Below are 18,439 nucleotides of genomic sequence, written 5' to 3' on the forward strand. Positions count from 1 at the left end.
CAATCTCGGCCCGCCTGTGAACCGCTCTACCCTACAGAACCAGCCAGCCGGTCAAACGAATCATCCAGATGACGGGGTGGCATTAGTACCCCGGCATCCCTACCGTCCCCTACCCTTCCTGTAGTTTTATCCTGGCTATTACTGCTGGGTTTAGGACAAGGGTCAGAAGCAAACAGAAAACAACCCCAGAAACAAAAACAAAAACCGAGGGACTTCCCGCCCCAGCCTGTCATAGCTCCCTCATCCATCTGAAACATATTTGCGAATCCGGTGAGTTTCCCCATTGCATATCGCAAACCCCACCGCCTGGCTGCTCTCGAGTGACGAGTGTAAAATTGCTCTTGTCTGCATACCCGTACGCCATTCACCACCTCGCATTCCTGCGCAAACCCCCCCCATCTGTCCAGAGATACAATCGCTGAGTACAAATCCCTACAGGTTTCCGCCGCACACCAATCCCCCAGCCATCGCAAAGAATCGCAAACCCAACCTTGGGAGACAAAACACCAAATCAAAATCGCAGCAATGACCAGACGTGAGTCTTCTCCCCTTGCCAATCCCTGCGCCGCAAAACGTAGCAAACCATACTCCAGTTGCAGACTGACACAGCATCATTCCAGACGCCCCGCTGGGCACCGCGGCCATCATTTTCCTCTCGGGTTCCATCGTTCTGCTGCTATTCGTCATCCTGTCTGCAATCCGCGACACAACGCCCCTGAACCACACCTGGTTCCTCGAGGCCGACACCACAGGCATCACCGGCGCCCGCAATGGACTGACGCGATGGAACTACTTTTACTACTGCAACGACCAGAACGCCGAGTGCTGGGGTGCCTGGCCCGCTCCGGCCTTTGGCTGGGCTTGGGGCCGTGATGCGGCCAACGTTCCCGCCGGCCTCTCCGGTAGCCACGGGGGCGGCACCACCAGCACCGAATTCTTTTACCTGTGGCGCTTCGGCTGGGTTATGTACCTGATTGCTCTCTTCTTTATGGCTCTGGCGTGGTTCGCCAGTTTCCTCGCCTGTTGCGGCCGCCTCGGGGCCGCTGTCGCCGGCTTGGTTTCCGCTTCGGCTCTGTTTTTCCTGACAATTGCCGCCGCCCTTATGACGTACGTCCCACCAACTATGCAGCTCTTACTTAGACCGTCCTGTTGTGAACATATTGACTGACACTTTTCCCATAGCGCAACATTCGTGAAGGCACGCAACGCGTTCCAAGCCGAGGGTCGTGAGGCCCACATCGGCACCTACGCCTTCGGCTTCACCTGGGGAGCCTGGGCCGCTCTTCTCATCGCGACCCTCTTGTTCTGCATCGGCATTCGTGGCGACAAGGCCAACTCTGGAGGCAGCCGTTTCAGCCGCAAGCGCAGCACTCGCAGCCGCCAGTCTTTCGACGTCAACAGCAGCCGCCGCGTCAAGGAAGACTACGCTTGAGTCGTGCGACATTTGAAAAGAAGAAGGAGCATCCCGGACTTACTCACAATATTCCCTACTTTGTGTTCTTGAAAGCAAGTTCAGCGATGTATAGGATGTTGTCTTAATGAAATGCCCAGCGTAAGTTGTAATTACGCCCTCTGTCTTTTATTCTGCATTTCGCCGGCGTTTATGAAGAGCCGCATACATCTTTGTGGTCTGCCCGAGGGGGTTTGGTGGGCCTGTCCATGATCCTGGAGTTCTGTGTCTACCAGTACCCGGCTCCGACATATGCCACTCTTTCAAGTCTACCTAAACTAATAGACTAATACCGTTTGGAATCTCTTGAAAACAGCTCTCATCACGAATTCTCCAATTGATGACGATTTGATTCTGTCGGTGCGCGGGAATCTTCTCGACTGACAGCTTCGATCATGTGTTTCCCATTGATGATTATTTCATTTATTGCCTTGGACAAATTCAGCGAATGGCAACGCTGTGTAGCTGTACCTCCTTATTGCTGGGACGTCACATAGAGTATCCTTTCTTTGCCAGAGCAGTGGATGTATCCTACAGGTTGGCAACAGAAATTCCCTTGTAGTTTACCTAGCTCGCTAATCTCATGGATGATGAACAATACACACACACACAAACACACATATATATTTATATGTGTCTGTCTTCCACCACAAAGTAATCAAGCCGAATGCTGTCAGCTGAAGAGGGGGGGCATTGTAAGCCACTTAACACATGCCACAAACGCACATATTGCCAGACTGCTTGTCGATTGCAATTACTCTTTTCAATTAAAGAGAAAATACCCGAAAGAGTACCTTGCCTCGACTCCAGCTTGGATCGTGTCCCATCCTTGCAACTACCCTACTCCTGGACATACCTCGTCGGACCACGAACAGACGAAATTTCCATCATTTTCAATCACAAGGTCTCTTGACATCTTCAGCTTCAGTAGCCTTTTTAATCTTCAATCTTCTTTCTTTCTGTCTCGTGTCATGCCGCCCAGCCCCATCTGTCGTATATGCTTCATTCGTCATGAACCTCCCACGTCCCATGATCCTGGATCCAAGTCATGACCAACAATCCGTGATTCAAGGAAAAGCGAGTGACAAAAAAATTGCCAAACGTAAAGGGAACGCCATCCGTGTCATATACCGGACGTCTCCAAAGGCCGCGGGGCCCAACAAAGAAGCAACGCAGCAAACCCCCCAACCATCAAAACAAACACTCCTTGCCAACCAGTAATATATGCTGATGATGCAACGTAGAAATACTTGGATTGAGGGTATGAGACAAACCAAAAAAGATGAAAAGTGCAAGGGGGCCGAACAAAAAGGCCAACGGAGGCCAGCTCGGTCAGCATGGGAATGTGTGAATATCATAAACCTCTCCCACCATCGACGTGGTCCTGGCCTCTTTCTCAACAACTCCTACTCCAGGATGCCACCAGTTCCGGCAAGAGGGCTCGCGGTCGGCGACTGCAACGGAGCAGCATGCAATGCCGGTCGGGCTGCCGGGGCGATGAGGCCCGCACGCTTCCGCTCCAACACCGACTTGACCCAGTTGGCAACCTCTTCATCCTCGGTGCCAGACGAGAGGGAGAGCTTGCCAACAGCATCTGCAACAGCTTCAGCCTCCTCTCCCTCTTCGGCCTCCTCGGTAATTGTCTCGATCTTAGAAAAGGGCGTCATCCAAGGGTGTTGAAGCAGCGCCGCATAGGTAGGACGATCCTTCGGAATCTTGTTTAGACACTTGCGAACGAAGTCGTGTGCAGTACTGGAGAATCCCTCTTCGGGCAGGCCTGGGGGCTCTCCCTCAACGATAGCCTATCATCAAATTAGCTCGTGTCTCTTGGTAGCGTTCGTCAGACCTACGCTCAGCTGGCTGAAGATTGTTGACGATACCTCTGGCGGATAGGGGTATCGTCCCAGGGCACATTCAATGACCGTCAAACCGAGACTCCAGATATCACTTTGTACGCTGTATGTGCCATCAGCACCGGCCGTCATACCTCCTCCGGAAATACGTTCAGGAGCCATGTAACTCTGGCAACCAATGTTGGTCTTGGCGATACTCGCAACAAGATTTCCGCTCACGCCGAAATCGCAAATCTTGACTTGGCCTCTAGTATTGGCCAGGATGTTGGTAGGTTTGACATCCCGGTGAATAATGTTGTGTTCATCCTTCAAGGACTTGAGTCCCATCACCGTAGAGTAGGTAATCTTTTGTAGTACACCTTCGGGAACACCACCGTCATACAGCTTGTCGATTGATCCACCATCCATATGCTCGATGCACATGTAGACCGCGCCTTCTTGGAAGAAGGCTCCGTAAAAGTCGATAATGTAGGGCGATATGCACTCGTGCAAAATGATGAGCTCCTTGAGAATGGTCGTGAACTTTGCTTCTTCCAGTTCTAATCGGATCTCCTTCATCGCCATCACCCTCCCTGTACCTTCGGTGGATGCTGATACTGGCGATGAATCAATCGATTGATCAGCATTGCGAATGGGTGACGGGTCGGACTGGGACGAGTTCAGGTTCGGGTTCTTGAAGCCGCCTAAACCAGACCCAAACCTCGGTACTCTAGGCTTTGTGTGCCTGACTTTGTAGACGGTGCCGTAGTTACCCTTGCCGAGTTCGTCCAAGACCTCCACTTCGTCCAGCGAGATGGTGAACGCAGTTCCGTTGGCAAAATTGACACCGTTCTTGGTGATGGTTGCAGCGCCGTCGAATGTGATCCAACCCTTCTCTGAATCAATATATTTTTTGAACTCGTCCATCTTGGATCCCGTCGTTCCGTTGGGCGCACCGCCATTACTGGCGGGGCCGTGAATATCGGATAACTTTGGCGCGGTCGGAGAGGCAGGCGAGGGACCACCGCCCATGTCTGAGAGTTTCATCATGGGTCCACGCCTGGCAGCAAGCGACGGCTTCGTTGGGATGACGGGGGCGGAGCGGGGCATACCGCCAGGAGACGGCCGAACCATGCCTCCAGGCAGCTTCAGCCCTCCAGGTATACCTCCAGGCAGTCCTGCGGGAGAGCCTTGTCGTGGGACTGGAGACTGCGGCGAGCTCGCCATGTTGTTGGAAGGAGGTTGTGACCCAGCGGGCTTGCCCATGCGCTGAGCGTGAAGTGCCCTTGCCCTTGCCATGACTTCGTTCATGGCACCACCGCCCATGCTCATCATGGAAGCAGTAGGAGGCGGTCGGCGTGCGTTGCTCAACATGCCCAATGGTGTCGAGGACGGGGTCATGTTTTGAGGATCGGAGACGGTACGAAGCGACGGTAGACGTTTGGGTACCTCTGAAGGGGGATCCGAGGGGCCTTCAAGCGGGGTGCTAGCCTCGGAAGAGTCGGCGGAACCGGGCGACGTAGGACTGCCAAGTCCGTCTCTATCGCCAACGTAGCCGTCGGGGGTGGCAGGCATGGAGTCTGGAGTATTTAGGTCCGTCATTGCGAGATGCGAACTGTTCCGCGCGGCGAACTGATGCTATTGACAGTCGAGGGGAGGGGGTGTGGGAGCGAGTCGGGTGCAGGCGATGCCTCGGACGGCCCTAGAGCATGAGCGGCAGGTGATGGGCCAGGGCGATAGAGTGTGTGAGGACAAAAGTCGGGCACACGGTAGATATCGAAATATCGTCAAGTCCGGCCGTACGCGGGGTGCTAGGGGGACAGAGGGCCGATCGCACAGAGGTAAGCGGTGACAGAAGATCGAGAACTCGAGGGCTGTAGCGAAATGCTGCCGCGGGGTCTAGATGCGGCGGTTTTGGTAGTGTGGCCTGCTGCGCAGTCGGGGTCGGGGTTGCGACCGGGGCGGTGGCAAGGGCAAACTCTAAGTCGGGAAATGGCACAGAATGCGCGGGCGGGCTAGGCCGGCCAGTCCGATTTTGTTGAGCTGTGACGGTCGTCTGATGGTCTACCGGCTTGTGAGTCCAATGTCCAAAGCCGCGCAAACGGGTAGAGGGAAGAGAAACGGACGGTGGAAGAGAGATAGCAAGAGATGGAGAGAAGGATGGTTGGAGAGAGAGAGGGGGAGAGAGAGGGAGATGGAATGATGATGGTGAAAGAGACAAGCAGAGAGTATGCGAGGGTGGAGGCGCGTTTAATGGGAGAGGTGAGGGAAGATTGAGGAATGGTGAGAAGAGGAGAATTGATAACGAGGTGAGGAAAGGTTATGGCAGGCAACGCAACGCAAGCAACGGCAGGTAATTATGACAGGTAGAGAGAGGCCGACAGACATCTTGTTCGTCTGTCTCTTTTGCTCTTGCTCAAGAACCCAAAAGAGGTTGGCGGCGGGGCATGAATTAGACGAGAGAAAATGGGTTCGAAGTCGCAACGCAATTTTGGTGCAAACGTCACAAATGCAGCCCAGCCAGGAAGTACCTTGGCTATCTGTCATTGAGTAGGGGTACATGGGACCATCCGCGACGACTTGCAGACGTTGGCCACCTCAGTCACCCAGTCCACTAAGTCAGGTGTGAGGTTGGGTGGAAAAGGCGGGCGAGAGCAGTGGTCAGAGGCCCAGAGCGTGTGTACGGGGTTCGGAGTACGGATACATGGTCGTGCCTGCGGCCTGCCAGGATTTGAGAACCGGGCAGACGATGGAGCAGACAGCAATGTTCCTGCTCCGTCTTTCTTGTACTTGTACCTTCTGTCCACAGTGGATGCACCATACGCTTGTACTCATCCAGCAAGGTTGACATCTGCCTCTGCTTCTGCTTCTGCCCCTGCCTCCAAGCAGTATCGACCAGAGTTACAAAAAGAGAAAGAGGAATTGAGGGCAAGAATGCACCACGTGACAGGCAGGTGTGGACTGGAATTGGACTGGGGCAGGGAAGTTGAGGAAACGGGGCTCACCAATCGATATCTAGTGAGATCTAGATTCAGAATCATGAAGGTAGGCTGCCAGAAGTCGTACTGTCTATCTCCCTCTGTGCGGGTGTTTGTATGGAAAAGGCCAAGATGAGCAAGTTCAGATGGTTAGGGGGGCGAACTTGCAGAGCATATATAGAATCGATCAATACATTGAGTCGTTGACAGATAGAGTTGCAACGTGCAGCAGGGCAGAAATGTTCGAAAGGTGTGTGGGATGTGTCAAGATGAATAAGACAAAGGCAAAAGGGCACTTTGGGCGCCAACGTCCAGGTTGTGGCTGTTGGCGTTGACTTCTGTTGCGGGAGGAGGGCGGAAGATCCAGGACGTGGTACAGGTGTGATACATCAATGATAATCACGCTCCTGGCAGTAGAGGCGGTACGGTACCTACGTTTGCCCACAGACGATGCCTGTATCTCAGCCGCATTCAAGTTATCGCAGAGTACATGCCCCGAGTGTCTCTTGCCTGCCTACCTTACCTCAAGGAACTTGGTCAAAAATGTACATTGGTTCATCTATCAAACTCATCAAAAAAGAGGCGGGAGACGGCTCGTCGTGTCATCCACATTCAGGTAGCAAGACCCGTCCCATGCTGTTCTTCTTTGGTGGGACCTGACGGCTGGCCGGCAGTCCAATGTTCGTCCGTCAACAACACTCAATTTAGGTGAAGGCCCAAAGGGAGAAGACCCCTGCCTTGGGTTCACGACTACAGACACGAGGCAAGGTCATGGAAGGGAGCTTGGGCAGATGCGCCGCAAAAAAGAAACAAAAACCACATATCAAGCCTTCCAAGTGTCTCCAGCCTCACAAAACTTCCGAGCCTTTGACTTTGCTAGTTTCCAAAACTCCCCAGTCCCAAGAATGAAGGAGAAGCGCCTGCGCTGCCCTGAGCCCTGGACAATATGCATATCCGCATATGCATCGCCTGTCCCTGGGAGAGCACCGCCACCTGCATCACCGCCCAGTCTAACCAACTTCCTCCCGGCTTCTTCCAGGACATCGTGCATCCTGTGGCAGCGGCCCACTCCAATCGTCTCCCACGGGTTGCCCACGCATCGTCCGTCAGATCTCAGCATTGTGACAGCTCGACCACACCAAACAGCGAGATGCCCTGCGTCGACGACAGCAGCCAGCAGCCACCAGGACACTTGTTTGGCTCGGCTGTCGCAAGGGGACGAGCATGGAACCACTCGAACCCCAAAGCAGGCTCTTCACTGATCATAGCAGGGACCATCAACAAGATTTTCCCGCACATCACCTCTCGACGCGCCTGCATGTGTGCTCCATGCATTATGCTCCATCTTCTGCTTGCTCCGGTGGCGGGAGAGAGCTAGCTACCTCACCTTGTAGGATACCTGCTAAGCTCGCCGTGATGTTTCTGAAAATAGCACATGCAACGGCCTGAGTGATGTAACTCGCAACTCGGCACGGAGCCGGTCTACAGACCCCTACCTCACTCAACCAGGAAATATTGGCCACCAAGAAGACGAAACCTACAATGTAGAGACGAGCAACGAACGACTAAACTGCTTCTGTCTTACACCGCAACAGTCGCATTTGTTTTTCTCTTGATCTGGCCCCCACGTGTACACATTCCTGCACAGGTCCGCATCGGACATGACTCCTGTCGTCCGGTGGAAGCTTGCCTGTAGGAGGAAAAGCAAACGATTGGAGAAGACGGCACCATCATGCGGTCGGAGCATCCGCCAGGAAGGACGACGACGGGCAGTCCAAGATGAAAGCTGCATATCCCCCCGTTGGCGCTAGTCTCTTAGGACCGCAAAGTACCGTGCCGAAGCAGCGGCCATTTGAATTTGCGCATGCCATCCTTGATCGGCTCGACCAATGATCGGGTTATTCACAGGGAAGCCTCGAAAAGGGCTTGAGACAAGCAGATAGGCAGGACTAGGCTCTGCTCAGGAAACCTGGAAGCTCTGTTGGAGAATGGAGATTGGAGAATGCTTGCCTTTGGCCAGTTGATAGTGAGGGGCCTGTCATCGCCAATATCAACCACACCCCGGTCACTCATCCTGCCCCCTCTTTCGGCGTCTCGCAATTCGCTAATTCGCCAACGGGGTCGTTGCTGAGGAGTGATGACGTTGATGGAGGAGGGAGCAATGCCAACGGCAGACAGAAAAAGCTTGTGGCTTGAAAGGACGAGAATAATTTCCCGTGGGAGACTCGCTACAATGACGCTACTGGGCTCTTAGCCCGTCCAGCGGTTTCCTTTTCTCTCGTTTTCCACTTTTTCCTCTTCTTTTTTTTTTTTTTTTAAAATTTTCGTGAGCAAGTGAGGTTCATCCCTCCACCGCAGTTACTCCTCGTCGAAGCACATGTCCATCGGGAATGGACAGGTCACAGAACCCATGGTTTGCAGGCCACTAACCCCGAAAAGTCAAGGAGTGTACGCGATACCATCAGATGATTTCCACAGAGCGAAAGAAAGTCGAAATGGCCTTTGCATCATCGCTATGCATTTGGTGATGGAGATTTCGTGGAAACTGCGGCGTGCCACAAGGACGGTTTCCCATTACCTTAATGGATGACGTTTTCTCCATGAAGACAGGGTACGTACTTTTCCTTTCATCAATAAAGCTCCATCGTCTTATCAGCACGTCTACGGACGATTACCTCCGCCTGACATCATCGCTTTTCAAAATTGCTCTCCGCTTCCTGTCCAATCGTATGTCACACGGAGCGTCACCCGCGTCTATGCGATTCGCTGCCTGACGTCTCCACGCACTGCAATCCCACGGTACATTGGTAGTCGAGTAAGGTAGAGAAGTCAGTCGGAGCATCACAGAACTAGGTATCACGACTTTGGCGGGCATGACCACGGAAATGCAAAATCCCAGCATGCAAAATTCCATACGGAGCACCCGATCTGCAAATCTGCAAATGTAGAACACGGTGAACAAAAATCCAGGCTCTGGGCATTTGCCTGATCCCATCCACAACCGCCACTCGCTACGGCCTACCCGCGATCACCGCCTCATAGCCCCCCGCCCTGGGGGAATATGCAGTTTCAAAGTCTAACGGTCGGAAATAATTCAAGGGTCCTCTGGCAGGTTCTCTGGCTCTCTGGCTTTTGATGCCCAAAGATCTGACTTTCATGCTACGCAGCCCACATGGGACGCCGCGCACCCCGGACCAATCCCCATTGCGCAGCCCGCCGGAGCCCTCGCCGGTGGTCGTCAAGTGTGGCAAATGCTGTCAAAACAGAGTATGTCTGTGGAAGAGGTGGTTCAGCTCGTCAGGGAAGGCCCTGCGCAGCCAAGGAGAAGCGCAAAGTCAATGGCAGGAAGCATCCGATACGTTCAATTGCCCGTCCATATCCGTACAATACGTGCCTTCCGATACCAATTCCCTTGTTCCTGCTGACTGATTCGCAATTTTTTTCCTGATTTCGTCCAAGGTCCTTGTCGAGTTGTCGGTCTCTAATTCGGGGACGCAACAATCGCAAAACGACGAACCTCTGTCGTCATCAGCCACATGGTTCGCCACCTAGACCTGCCCATCCGTCCTGTGCCACAAGATCGTCCTCGATTCTCCACATCTGTCATCTGTTTCACCTAGGGTCCCGTCCAGTGTGACGTTTTCCCCCCCTCCCCCCACGCCTCTTGTCGATCCCACTTGTAGCGTCAGCTCTCATGACAAGCTGCAACATCTCGATGTTCAAACAAAACCGCAAAGTGGCACATCTCGGTGCATGGCGGGATGCTAATTGATATCATGCACCTGAAATTGCGCAGCTCCGAAGTTGGTCATTCTTAATCCGTTCCTCTTGGATACGGGGATGCCTAGTCCAAGGTCTGGTGATGGATGTAATAGACGCACATCTCGTTCATCTTGTGAATTTCCAGAATAGACAAATTTCGATTACGTCAAGGTCACATGTCAGCACGTGATGAGATATCAAAGCCACAACTACGAGTATGCAAGTACAGTATCTCCTCGATGTTAGTAGATTCATTCATTTGCAGTAATGGTGGCATTATTTACGAAGATTTTCATACATATTATATTTGAATCGTGAACTTTGGTCTGGGTTTTCTAAAAAATGAAAGCTCCTGACAGGGGTTCTTAAAGCATGAAGAATCAAGAGACGAATCTCAAGATTTCAAATGTTGTCTAGCATAAACAGCCACCACTACGCAAATCACAGTAACGTCACCTTCGAACACAGGGTTTATGTACAGTTATAGAGAGTGTCCTCTTTGACCGATCTATGTCATGCTCAAGCAATCGGAAATGGATGTCTGGATTTCATAAGAGAAATTCTGTTTATCGAGATTGTCAACGACCAAGGCAGTCACCACATTCGAGTGCTTCACGTCAAGTTTCCCTCTTGCATTGCTTGATTCGCCGCTACGTCCAACCAAGATAATGGTGCTTTTCTATAACGCTCCGGTGAGGCATCTGACTTGGGCGGAGTGTCTCTATGGTATTGGAGTCATTGCCTGTCCCCCTTTCGATGAATCCAGGACACCAACCAAACTTAGTCTATGACACGTCCGATGCAACACTTCCCCGTATCCATGTGTAGAACGTCGGCATCAAGTCGTTAATCCCTGATTCAACGACCGCCATGGGGCTGTGAAGGTGATCTCCCAATTTTGCATGAGGCTGAGCTGGTGGAGGGCCGTTGGCATACGTGACCGGATTCGGAAGAGGGCATCTTTCACGCCTTTCATTGCCTGTATTCATGTCAACAGGTACTACTTTACGTGTCTCCAAACCAAACAGATGGGGATCCAGGAGATGCAGAGCAGCACTAGAACAGCAGGGAGGGAACTGGAAGGACAAGAGGGAATCACAATGGCGAGATCCGCTGATCGATGGGAATAGGCCCTTGGTTCTCGTTATTAAAGAGATAGAGTATATAAGTGGAGGAGGTCGTCGCAATCTCGAGGGTTTCTCTTCATCTCTTCATCTAAATATTCGTGTTAGTATCTCAAAGCTGCGATAACATCGAGTGGGCAAGACTGACCTTCGTACAGGAGTGGTGAAGCGCTTGTCTCTCAGCTCGACCTGCTCTTCCCCTTCCACCGACATTGCAAATCTTAACGAGACGAGCCCGGCTTCTTCATGAGGACGAAGCCCTCGTCGACAACTTTGTCATTCTTGGTCGGGGGGTCTTCATAGTGGGGATCCCAGCAATCGTCATACTCATCATCGTCCGCGGTTTCGAGGGAGCTCGCGTGCTGAGGGCGAGGCTTAAGAACGCGAGAAGGCTTCTCGTGGTGCTGCGAGACGGCAGTTCCGGCAACTTTGCCAGCGGGGTCAGCGATCTTGCTGCCCTTGGCCTTGGTGTTGGCCGGCTGCAAACCCTTCTCCTTCAACTGCTCCTTCTTGACATGCGGGTCAGCGGCGTTCTTCATTTCCGGCTTGCTGTCAGTCATCTTGACGAGTGTGGAATGGCAGATGGCTTGGTTGAGCTTCTATAGCGAGTGTTGTTATGTTTCCTACGGACGAGTTTTGTTTCTTCGATGGTTCTCGCCGAGATGAGAAGGTGACAAAGTTCGAGATTGGGAGGTCAACCCCATTATCGTAGGCCTCAGGACGCCCTCGTGGGTGCTGTTCAGGGGTTTGGCAGACCACAACATTGTCAGTGAGTCCTCGCCCGCGAAGAGACACATGGGGCCTTGACAACAAAAGCACTGGCTCTGATGGAAGCAATCCCTTCATCTTTTGGAACGACCTGCCCCATGTTGTTATACCTACCTCAAGACATCATTCACTTATGTGCTCGGTTTTGCTGAACATTGACTTGAAGGTTCTTTGACAACTTGAAGCTTTTGGCCTCGCTCACGAAGAAATGAGGAGCGCAAAGGCAACTGAAAGAAGCGATTTCCTTGTTGTGCTCCGAACGACAAACACTTGTTATCTGCCTCAGAAGGAGGTTAAGACTTGACACAGACCTAGTATCGAGTGCTCAACTAAAGAGAGGATTTTGCTCGGGGACAATTACGTATCGATACGGCGGTGCAGCAAGGCTATCTGCTGCCGGAGCGCACACAATTGCCTTCAGGGTTCTGAGAGGATCGAAACTCCTGTCGAGAATGGAACATTTCGATGCTCCAAATTTCATCACAGAAGGATCCTAGACTACTGCAACGGGTAATGAAACTAGCTGAGGTATCGGAATATTGCGTATGGTTAGAAGGAACGGGTATGTGACACATGTCTTGGCGATCTGATAACGACGTCGTCCCTAGTGGAACAGCCCAGTTGTCTCTGCATAGCCTCGCGTAATGCTGCTTGCGTGAGAAGGTGATTTGGCACAGTAAAAACTCTTCTTCTGGCACCAGATATCTGTTTTGTCCTACTTCTGATACGACTGTACGTTGAACCGAGAGCCAAGATAGCTGTAGTCAGAAGGCGGTAGGCATCTACCCTGATGGAGCATCTGTGCGTATGTTCAGCAAAGCTCAAAGCGACCGTTTCCATCATGGGCAAAGTTGATCAGAAACGGCGGGGTAATGGGGATTGCAACAGCCTCACTTCGGATGTGCATGCAACTTGGCGAAGGAGGTGGGCAAATGCAGCCGAGAGTTCACTCCCGGAAGTGAATGCGGACCGCGGCCACGAAGCTTAAGTTGCCAGCAAGACCCTTGAACTTTTGGGCTACAATGCAGCTTGGCGGCGGTATCGGAGTTTAATATTGACAGCATAGCCAGGGAATCGGAAGAGCCAACACAGAGACGAGACGGCGAAGCAGGTAAGTTATTAAGCTCTAACTGTGGTGTCTGGGCAGCAGTGTTGCTGATATCCTCTTAAACCCCGAAGTTTACGGAAGAGGAACTGGCAAGAGAATCGTCTGTTGGGAATCAAAAATTGGGTCTCGTCGTCTGCTGAGTGGTTGGCTGAAAGAGGTGACATTTCCGAAACGAACGTGTGCTTCTCAACCGCTGCAACCTGACGTACAGCATGCGTACCTTGCGGGACTCGGGAGGAGACGGCCTAATGTGCCTCTGTGCGCGTGTGTCTCTTGGAGAAGGATCGTCAAGTGTGGCATCGCACCTCGAATGGATAATCCAAACGACGTATCAGCATCCGTACTCTGGACATTTGACAGAGCACGGAGGTGAGAGCAGTTTGTATTATGCTCTGCCGCCGCAGGTAGGCGGTACAAGGTCGTGTGCCGATGTGTAACATTATCAGACAACGGATGAGTCAAGAAAGATGGGGGCGGAAAACCGGAAACGGCCAACGGCACGGGATAGGGCGAAGCAAGGGACGGGAGCGAGAAACGGTGGTGGGTGCGTGGATAAATTAACTGACGAATTGCGTCGCAGTCGGGTGGGAGTCGTGAGGTCGCAGGTAGGCCAAAGACGAGGGGCCACGTTGGGTCCAGGCATGTCATGTCAACCGGAGCTGGCGACGTCAGGACAATTTCGATTTCGATTCGACGCTATTGCCAAGACGGTGTAACACACTGCGCCTGTTGTGCCAAGAGCCGGTCTGCCTCAAGGCGCTTGCTTCTGGGCGTACATAAGTTGACGGCGTGCTCGTTAGGTTGTTCTGTGACAGTCCTTTTTTGGTGTTTTGCCACCAACACACAACACAGCGGTTGCCTCTTTGGAGAATCTTATTCCGTACTGAGTGTCTGGAACAACTGGAGGAAGCCAACTTCATGGATAAGGTGGTGGAAAATGGCAGTGTACAAATGGAAGGGAGGGAGGGAGGGAAGGAGGGACGCGCAAACGGAGCAGGAATAGCCGGGGTGCCTTGCATGCAGAGTTTTGCGGGTTGGGAGACCCAGCATGAAGCAACAGGCTGATGCAGCTCAGTTTCGGCATGAGTTGCTCAGAGTCGCTGGCTGGCTAGGTACCCAGGTAGAAGGAGCTGAGGCCAGCGTCATCGTGCCCGCTTCCGCGTATCTGATTGGGCGCCAAGACTTTCTTAGCGGGAGGAGTCCGCTGCCTTCCCTAGTGCCTTACGCGGTGGGTGGCTGCCAGGTTGCCGATGTTTGTGTGTGTGTGTGTGTGTGTTGCACTGTCACATTCCCTGCTGGGGGGAGGTGTCAAGGTCGCGCCACTGCACCATCTGCGTAACTGTGAGGTGCTACCAAGAACAGTATCCATAACAGGCACTTGAACGGACGGGACGTGACGGAACCTGAACTGTTCCCAAACAGTGAGCTGCCGCGCTGAAGTCGCACACTTCGAGCCGCCCTCATCCCTGGAGACCACAGCCCAGTGCGCCGCGCCGCCGCCAACGCCATTTTGCGCCGTGATTAGCTCGCCCAACTACGCCTCTTTCTTCCTTTATCAATCGACCTAACTACCTTCCCTTACTTACCCAGCTGGGCCACCTCATATCATCGTGCCTTCCCTTCTGTGGCTGGAAACTCCCCGTCCTTCTGACTTCGCCTCTATCTTTATCCTGCCTTTCCCTCTTCTACCCTTTCTCTTTCACACCTCAACTGGCAACTTGCCTTCCCACGATCCTCATCGACGACCAGCGCGACCGCACTAATAATACCTTGGTACTTCCTCATGTCTCCCGCCGCCAGATAATGAGAGCTTGGTCGCAAACCTCTGGAAAAGGCCGAACTCTACTGTGGAGGCCCGATACATACCACCGATAATTCCGACATCCAACGAGAACCCCGATCACCGACTTGAGCCTCAATCCTTACTCTCCATTCCGATCCGTCCCATCGCCGACTATCCGAAACATTCACATCGTGCTGCTTGGGCCCGATTACAAGGTCAACGCGCCGCGCCAAGCCTCTTAAGAACCTTCCATCTGCTTTGGCCTCCCTGGACCTCCGTCCATAAGCCCTTTCCACCTCCGCCGTATCCTTCGTCCAACGTCGCAGTCTCCGTTTTTGCGCTCTCTCCAATATCCAGGGCCCAGAATGGAACAACAATACTTGACGTCGCCGACGTCGTTTCGACTGGCAGATATGGCTCAGAACGTATACGAAATGCCCCTCATGGCTATGAAGAAACCACACGACTCCCACCCATCCATGGGCAACTTGGTTCTCCTCGTCTTCGAGGCTGTCCTCGAGGTTGTTTGCGTGAGCTTGCCGGGCTATATCATTGCTCGTCTCGGCCACTTTGACGCCGAAAAGCAAAAGTTCTTGGCCAACCTCAATGTCATGCTGTTCACGCCATGCCTCAGTATGTTCATAGTTCCGTGGTATGGACGATCTCTGTAATCTTGCTAACAGTACCCCCAAGTTTTCACTAAATTGGCTTCGCAACTAAATGCCGACAAACTCCTCGACTTAGCTGTAATCCCTATCATTTTCATCATTCAGACTCTTGTTTCATGGCTTGTCGCTACCGGTGTCGCCCGCGGCTTCGGTTTTAACCGCCGCGCTACTAATTTTGTCACGGCGATGGGAGTCTTCGGAAACTCAAACTCCTTACCAATCTCCATGATCTTGTCTCTCTCGCAAACTATCAAGGGGCTACACTGGGACAAGATCCCTGGAGACAATGATGACGAAGTTGGCGCTCGTGGCATTCTCTACCTCTTGATCTTCCAGCAGCTTGGTCAGTTGGTGCGCTGGAGCTGGGGTTACCACGTGTTGCTCGCTCCCAAGGACAAGTATCCCGAGTACCAGGACGAGCGCATCGAGGAGGGACAATTCGCGGGAGAACGCGAGACCGCCCCTTTGCTGAACGAGTACGACGATGGCACGGCTACTTCCCGCAGTCACTCCAGTGATGACCTGTCCAACTACGAGCCGGCTGGTCGCACCCCTGTTGCCAGCAGATCCAGAGCCTCCCCTGCCGATACCGAAGATGAGGACGACGAGTACCTTCCCAAGAAGCCGATGAAGACCAATGGTCTCGGGCCCCTTAATGGCAACCATCCCGTTTTTGACGGAAGTGGCGACGAGATATCGTCCTTTCCCCGCATTCGTAACACGGATGAACCCGACGTCCCTGAGGGAGTTAAGGGCTACCCTACCCGCATTAAGAACGCTTACATCAACACCGTTACCTCTGTCAAGCAGTCGATATTAAACTTCTCTACGAGAATTTACAACAGTCTACCGTCTCCCTTGAAGACGATTCTCTCGGCCGTGAGCTGCTTCGCCGTCAAGTTTTACAACTTTCTGTGGGAATTCATGAACCCACCTCTATGGGCCATGCTCAGCGCAGTTGTTGTTGCGTCTGTCCCGGCTCTGCAGAAGATCTTCTTCGAGGAAGGATCATTCATCAAGAACAGTTTCACAGATGCTGTTCAATCTAGCGGTGGCGTTGCTGTGCCCTTGATCCTGGTCGTTCTTGGTGCCAACCTAGCTCGTAATACCCAGAAGAGCGAGAAGATGCGAGATCCCGAGGAGGATCAGATCGGAACAAAGCTCCTCGTCGCATCCTTGGTGTGCCGCATGCTCCTACCGACTCTGATTATGACTCCTATCCTGGCCGTCTTCGCCAAATATGTGCCAGTCAGCATTCTAGATGACCCAATCTTTGTCATCGTCTGCTTCTTGTTGACCGGTGCCCCGAGCGCCCTCCAACTAGCTCAAATTTGCCAGATCAACGAGGTCTACGAGAGTGTCATGTCGAGAATTCTCTTCCAGAGCTACGTCATCTGGTATGTAACCGAACTTGTTTTGGACTTCTTCCGGTGCATATGCTAATAATCAGTGTAGGATTCTTCCATCAACCTTGGTGCTCGTCATGTGCGCCTTGGAGGTTGTGGAATGGGCTGCATAAGCTTTCGATTGCTCTCCTTTTTGTAGAAGGCCCACGGTATTGGGCGACATAATAGTGCCGTTGATTTCCATGAGAAATGGTTTAGGCGTTCAGGTATCCTCAAGACACATGAAGTGACTCGGGGCAAAAGCAAACGTGAATTGGCCCTTTGCCATGTATCTTTTACAGCACCAGCGGATTGGGACGAAGTGGATTTCAGCATAATACGAGTCGAAGTCACCAGGCCCTCGAGGTGATTCCTTTGCGTTATCGATGCTTAGCAAAGCTACAGCGGATGTATATTGTAGTAACAGAAACCTGTATATTAATGTTCATGGATCATTCAATAATCATACGGCGGGCGCTGCTCTGTCTGTGATGTTTCAATGTCGATTCTATCTTAGATGAATTACTCTTATATCACCTGCTCACTCTTGACGTACGATACTGCGCAAGACGGATAATAGTGGCCGCAGGATATTACCACAAGAGGACGACGGAATCATCAATTCAAAGGATGCAATGACAATGTCATGGTACATAAATTACAGCAGGGACGTGATAGATTTACTTTCATATCAACATAACGTGCCTTGGACGAACAAATGCGCGTCGCTGCAAGTTGACCGAACCCCACCGAGAGACAAGGGTGCCAGCCGGCTCTATGCGGACCCATTTATACTCACGTGACCACACGTCAGTTGTGTCACGGCAGGAAAGAGGGTCGCGGTTTGCGACGCCTTCTGACTTTGTCAACTTGAAAACCAAAACATTGCCACCTAACAAGCAATCATGGCCTCCCGATCGAGATCGCTCTCTCGCGACCACTATCGCGATCGTTCCCGATCGTTGACGCCGCTGTCAGACCGGTCTCGCTCACCAGTCCGTCGCCATACGTACGATTCGCGATCGCCGTCACGTTCCAGGTCTCCCACACCGCGACGAAATGGCAGACAGAGGAGCGAAAGCCGCAGCCGGAGCCGTGGAAGGAGCGCCAGTCCTGCCATCAGAAGCACCAAGGTGAGATTATTTTCTTGCTCTTGTAATACTCGCGTCTTGAAAGTTCATTCGGTTGACTGAGCATCTAACTAGGTTGTCGTCGAACGTTTGACCAAGAATATCAATGAAGCCCATTTGGAGGAGATCTTTGGCCAATTTGGACACATCAAGGATCTTGATCTGCCCATTAACAGAACTCGTCAGTACCTATGCTCATAGGGTCGGCCTGCATGGCCCCCAACTGGAACCCTGTTACAAGAGGCTGACCGTCCTTCTTTTTCAGACGGCACTAACCGTGGCACTGCTTACATCCTTTACGATACGGAGGCCGATGCTGAGGACGCCATCGCCCATATGCATGAGGCACAGCTTGATGGCGCGGTAATCAACGTCTCAATTGTCCTCCCTCGGCGCAAGATGTCCCCAGCACCTCCTGCGGCTCGACGTGGCGGAGGCTCCGATGCTAGAG

The 18,439-nt window shown here is 52.5% G+C and overlaps 6 protein-coding genes across 6 annotated transcripts; 4 read left to right on the plus strand and 2 right to left on the minus strand.

Annotated features, from left to right (window-relative positions):
• Positions 1-525: 525 nt before the first annotated feature.
• On the plus strand, positions 526-1,432 carry CORC01_11727 (SUR7 protein; the record flags this gene model as incomplete). The annotated part of the gene is made up of 3 exons (XM_022623349.1): positions 526-535; positions 621-1,107; positions 1,183-1,432. 3 exons carry the CDS (start codon positions 526-528, stop codon positions 1,430-1,432), a joined length of 747 nt encoding a protein of 248 aa, XP_022470172.1.
• Positions 1,433-2,856: 1,424 nt separating this feature from the next.
• Positions 2,857-5,353, minus strand: CORC01_11728 (uncharacterized protein; the record flags this gene model as incomplete). Its single annotated transcript, XM_022623350.1, has 3 exons — positions 2,857-3,252; positions 3,301-4,920; positions 5,051-5,353. Coding segments are annotated over 3 exons (2,319 nt in total), but the record flags the coding sequence as incomplete, so codon positions are not given.
• Positions 5,354-7,206: 1,853 nt separating this feature from the next.
• On the plus strand, positions 7,207-7,638 carry CORC01_11729 (uncharacterized protein; the record flags this gene model as incomplete). The annotated part of the gene is made up of 1 exon (XM_022623351.1): positions 7,207-7,638. The coding sequence occupies one exon, from the start codon at positions 7,207-7,209 to the stop codon at positions 7,636-7,638; it is 432 nt and encodes a 143-aa protein (XP_022470174.1).
• Positions 7,639-11,367: 3,729 nt separating this feature from the next.
• On the minus strand, positions 11,368-11,706 carry CORC01_11730 (uncharacterized protein; the record flags this gene model as incomplete). Its single annotated transcript, XM_022623352.1, has 1 exon — positions 11,368-11,706. One exon carries the CDS (start codon positions 11,704-11,706, stop codon positions 11,368-11,370), a length of 339 nt encoding a protein of 112 aa, XP_022470175.1.
• Positions 11,707-15,218: 3,512 nt separating this feature from the next.
• On the plus strand, positions 15,219-16,992 carry CORC01_11731 (membrane transporter; the record flags this gene model as incomplete). Its single annotated transcript, XM_022623353.1, has 3 exons — positions 15,219-15,438; positions 15,499-16,870; positions 16,929-16,992. 3 exons carry the CDS (start codon positions 15,219-15,221, stop codon positions 16,990-16,992), a joined length of 1,656 nt encoding a protein of 551 aa, XP_022470176.1.
• Positions 16,993-17,763: 771 nt separating this feature from the next.
• CORC01_11732 (uncharacterized protein) lies at positions 17,764-18,439 on the plus strand (the record flags this gene model as incomplete). The annotated part of the gene is made up of 3 exons (XM_022623354.1): positions 17,764-17,991; positions 18,064-18,169; positions 18,254-18,439. Coding segments are annotated over 3 exons (520 nt in total), but the record flags the coding sequence as incomplete, so codon positions are not given.

The sequence above is a fragment of the Colletotrichum orchidophilum genome (assembly GCF_001831195.1).
Source record: "Colletotrichum orchidophilum strain IMI 309357 chromosome Unknown Scaffold_131.1, whole genome shotgun sequence".
Lineage (NCBI taxonomy): Eukaryota > Fungi > Ascomycota > Sordariomycetes > Glomerellales > Glomerellaceae > Colletotrichum > Colletotrichum orchidophilum.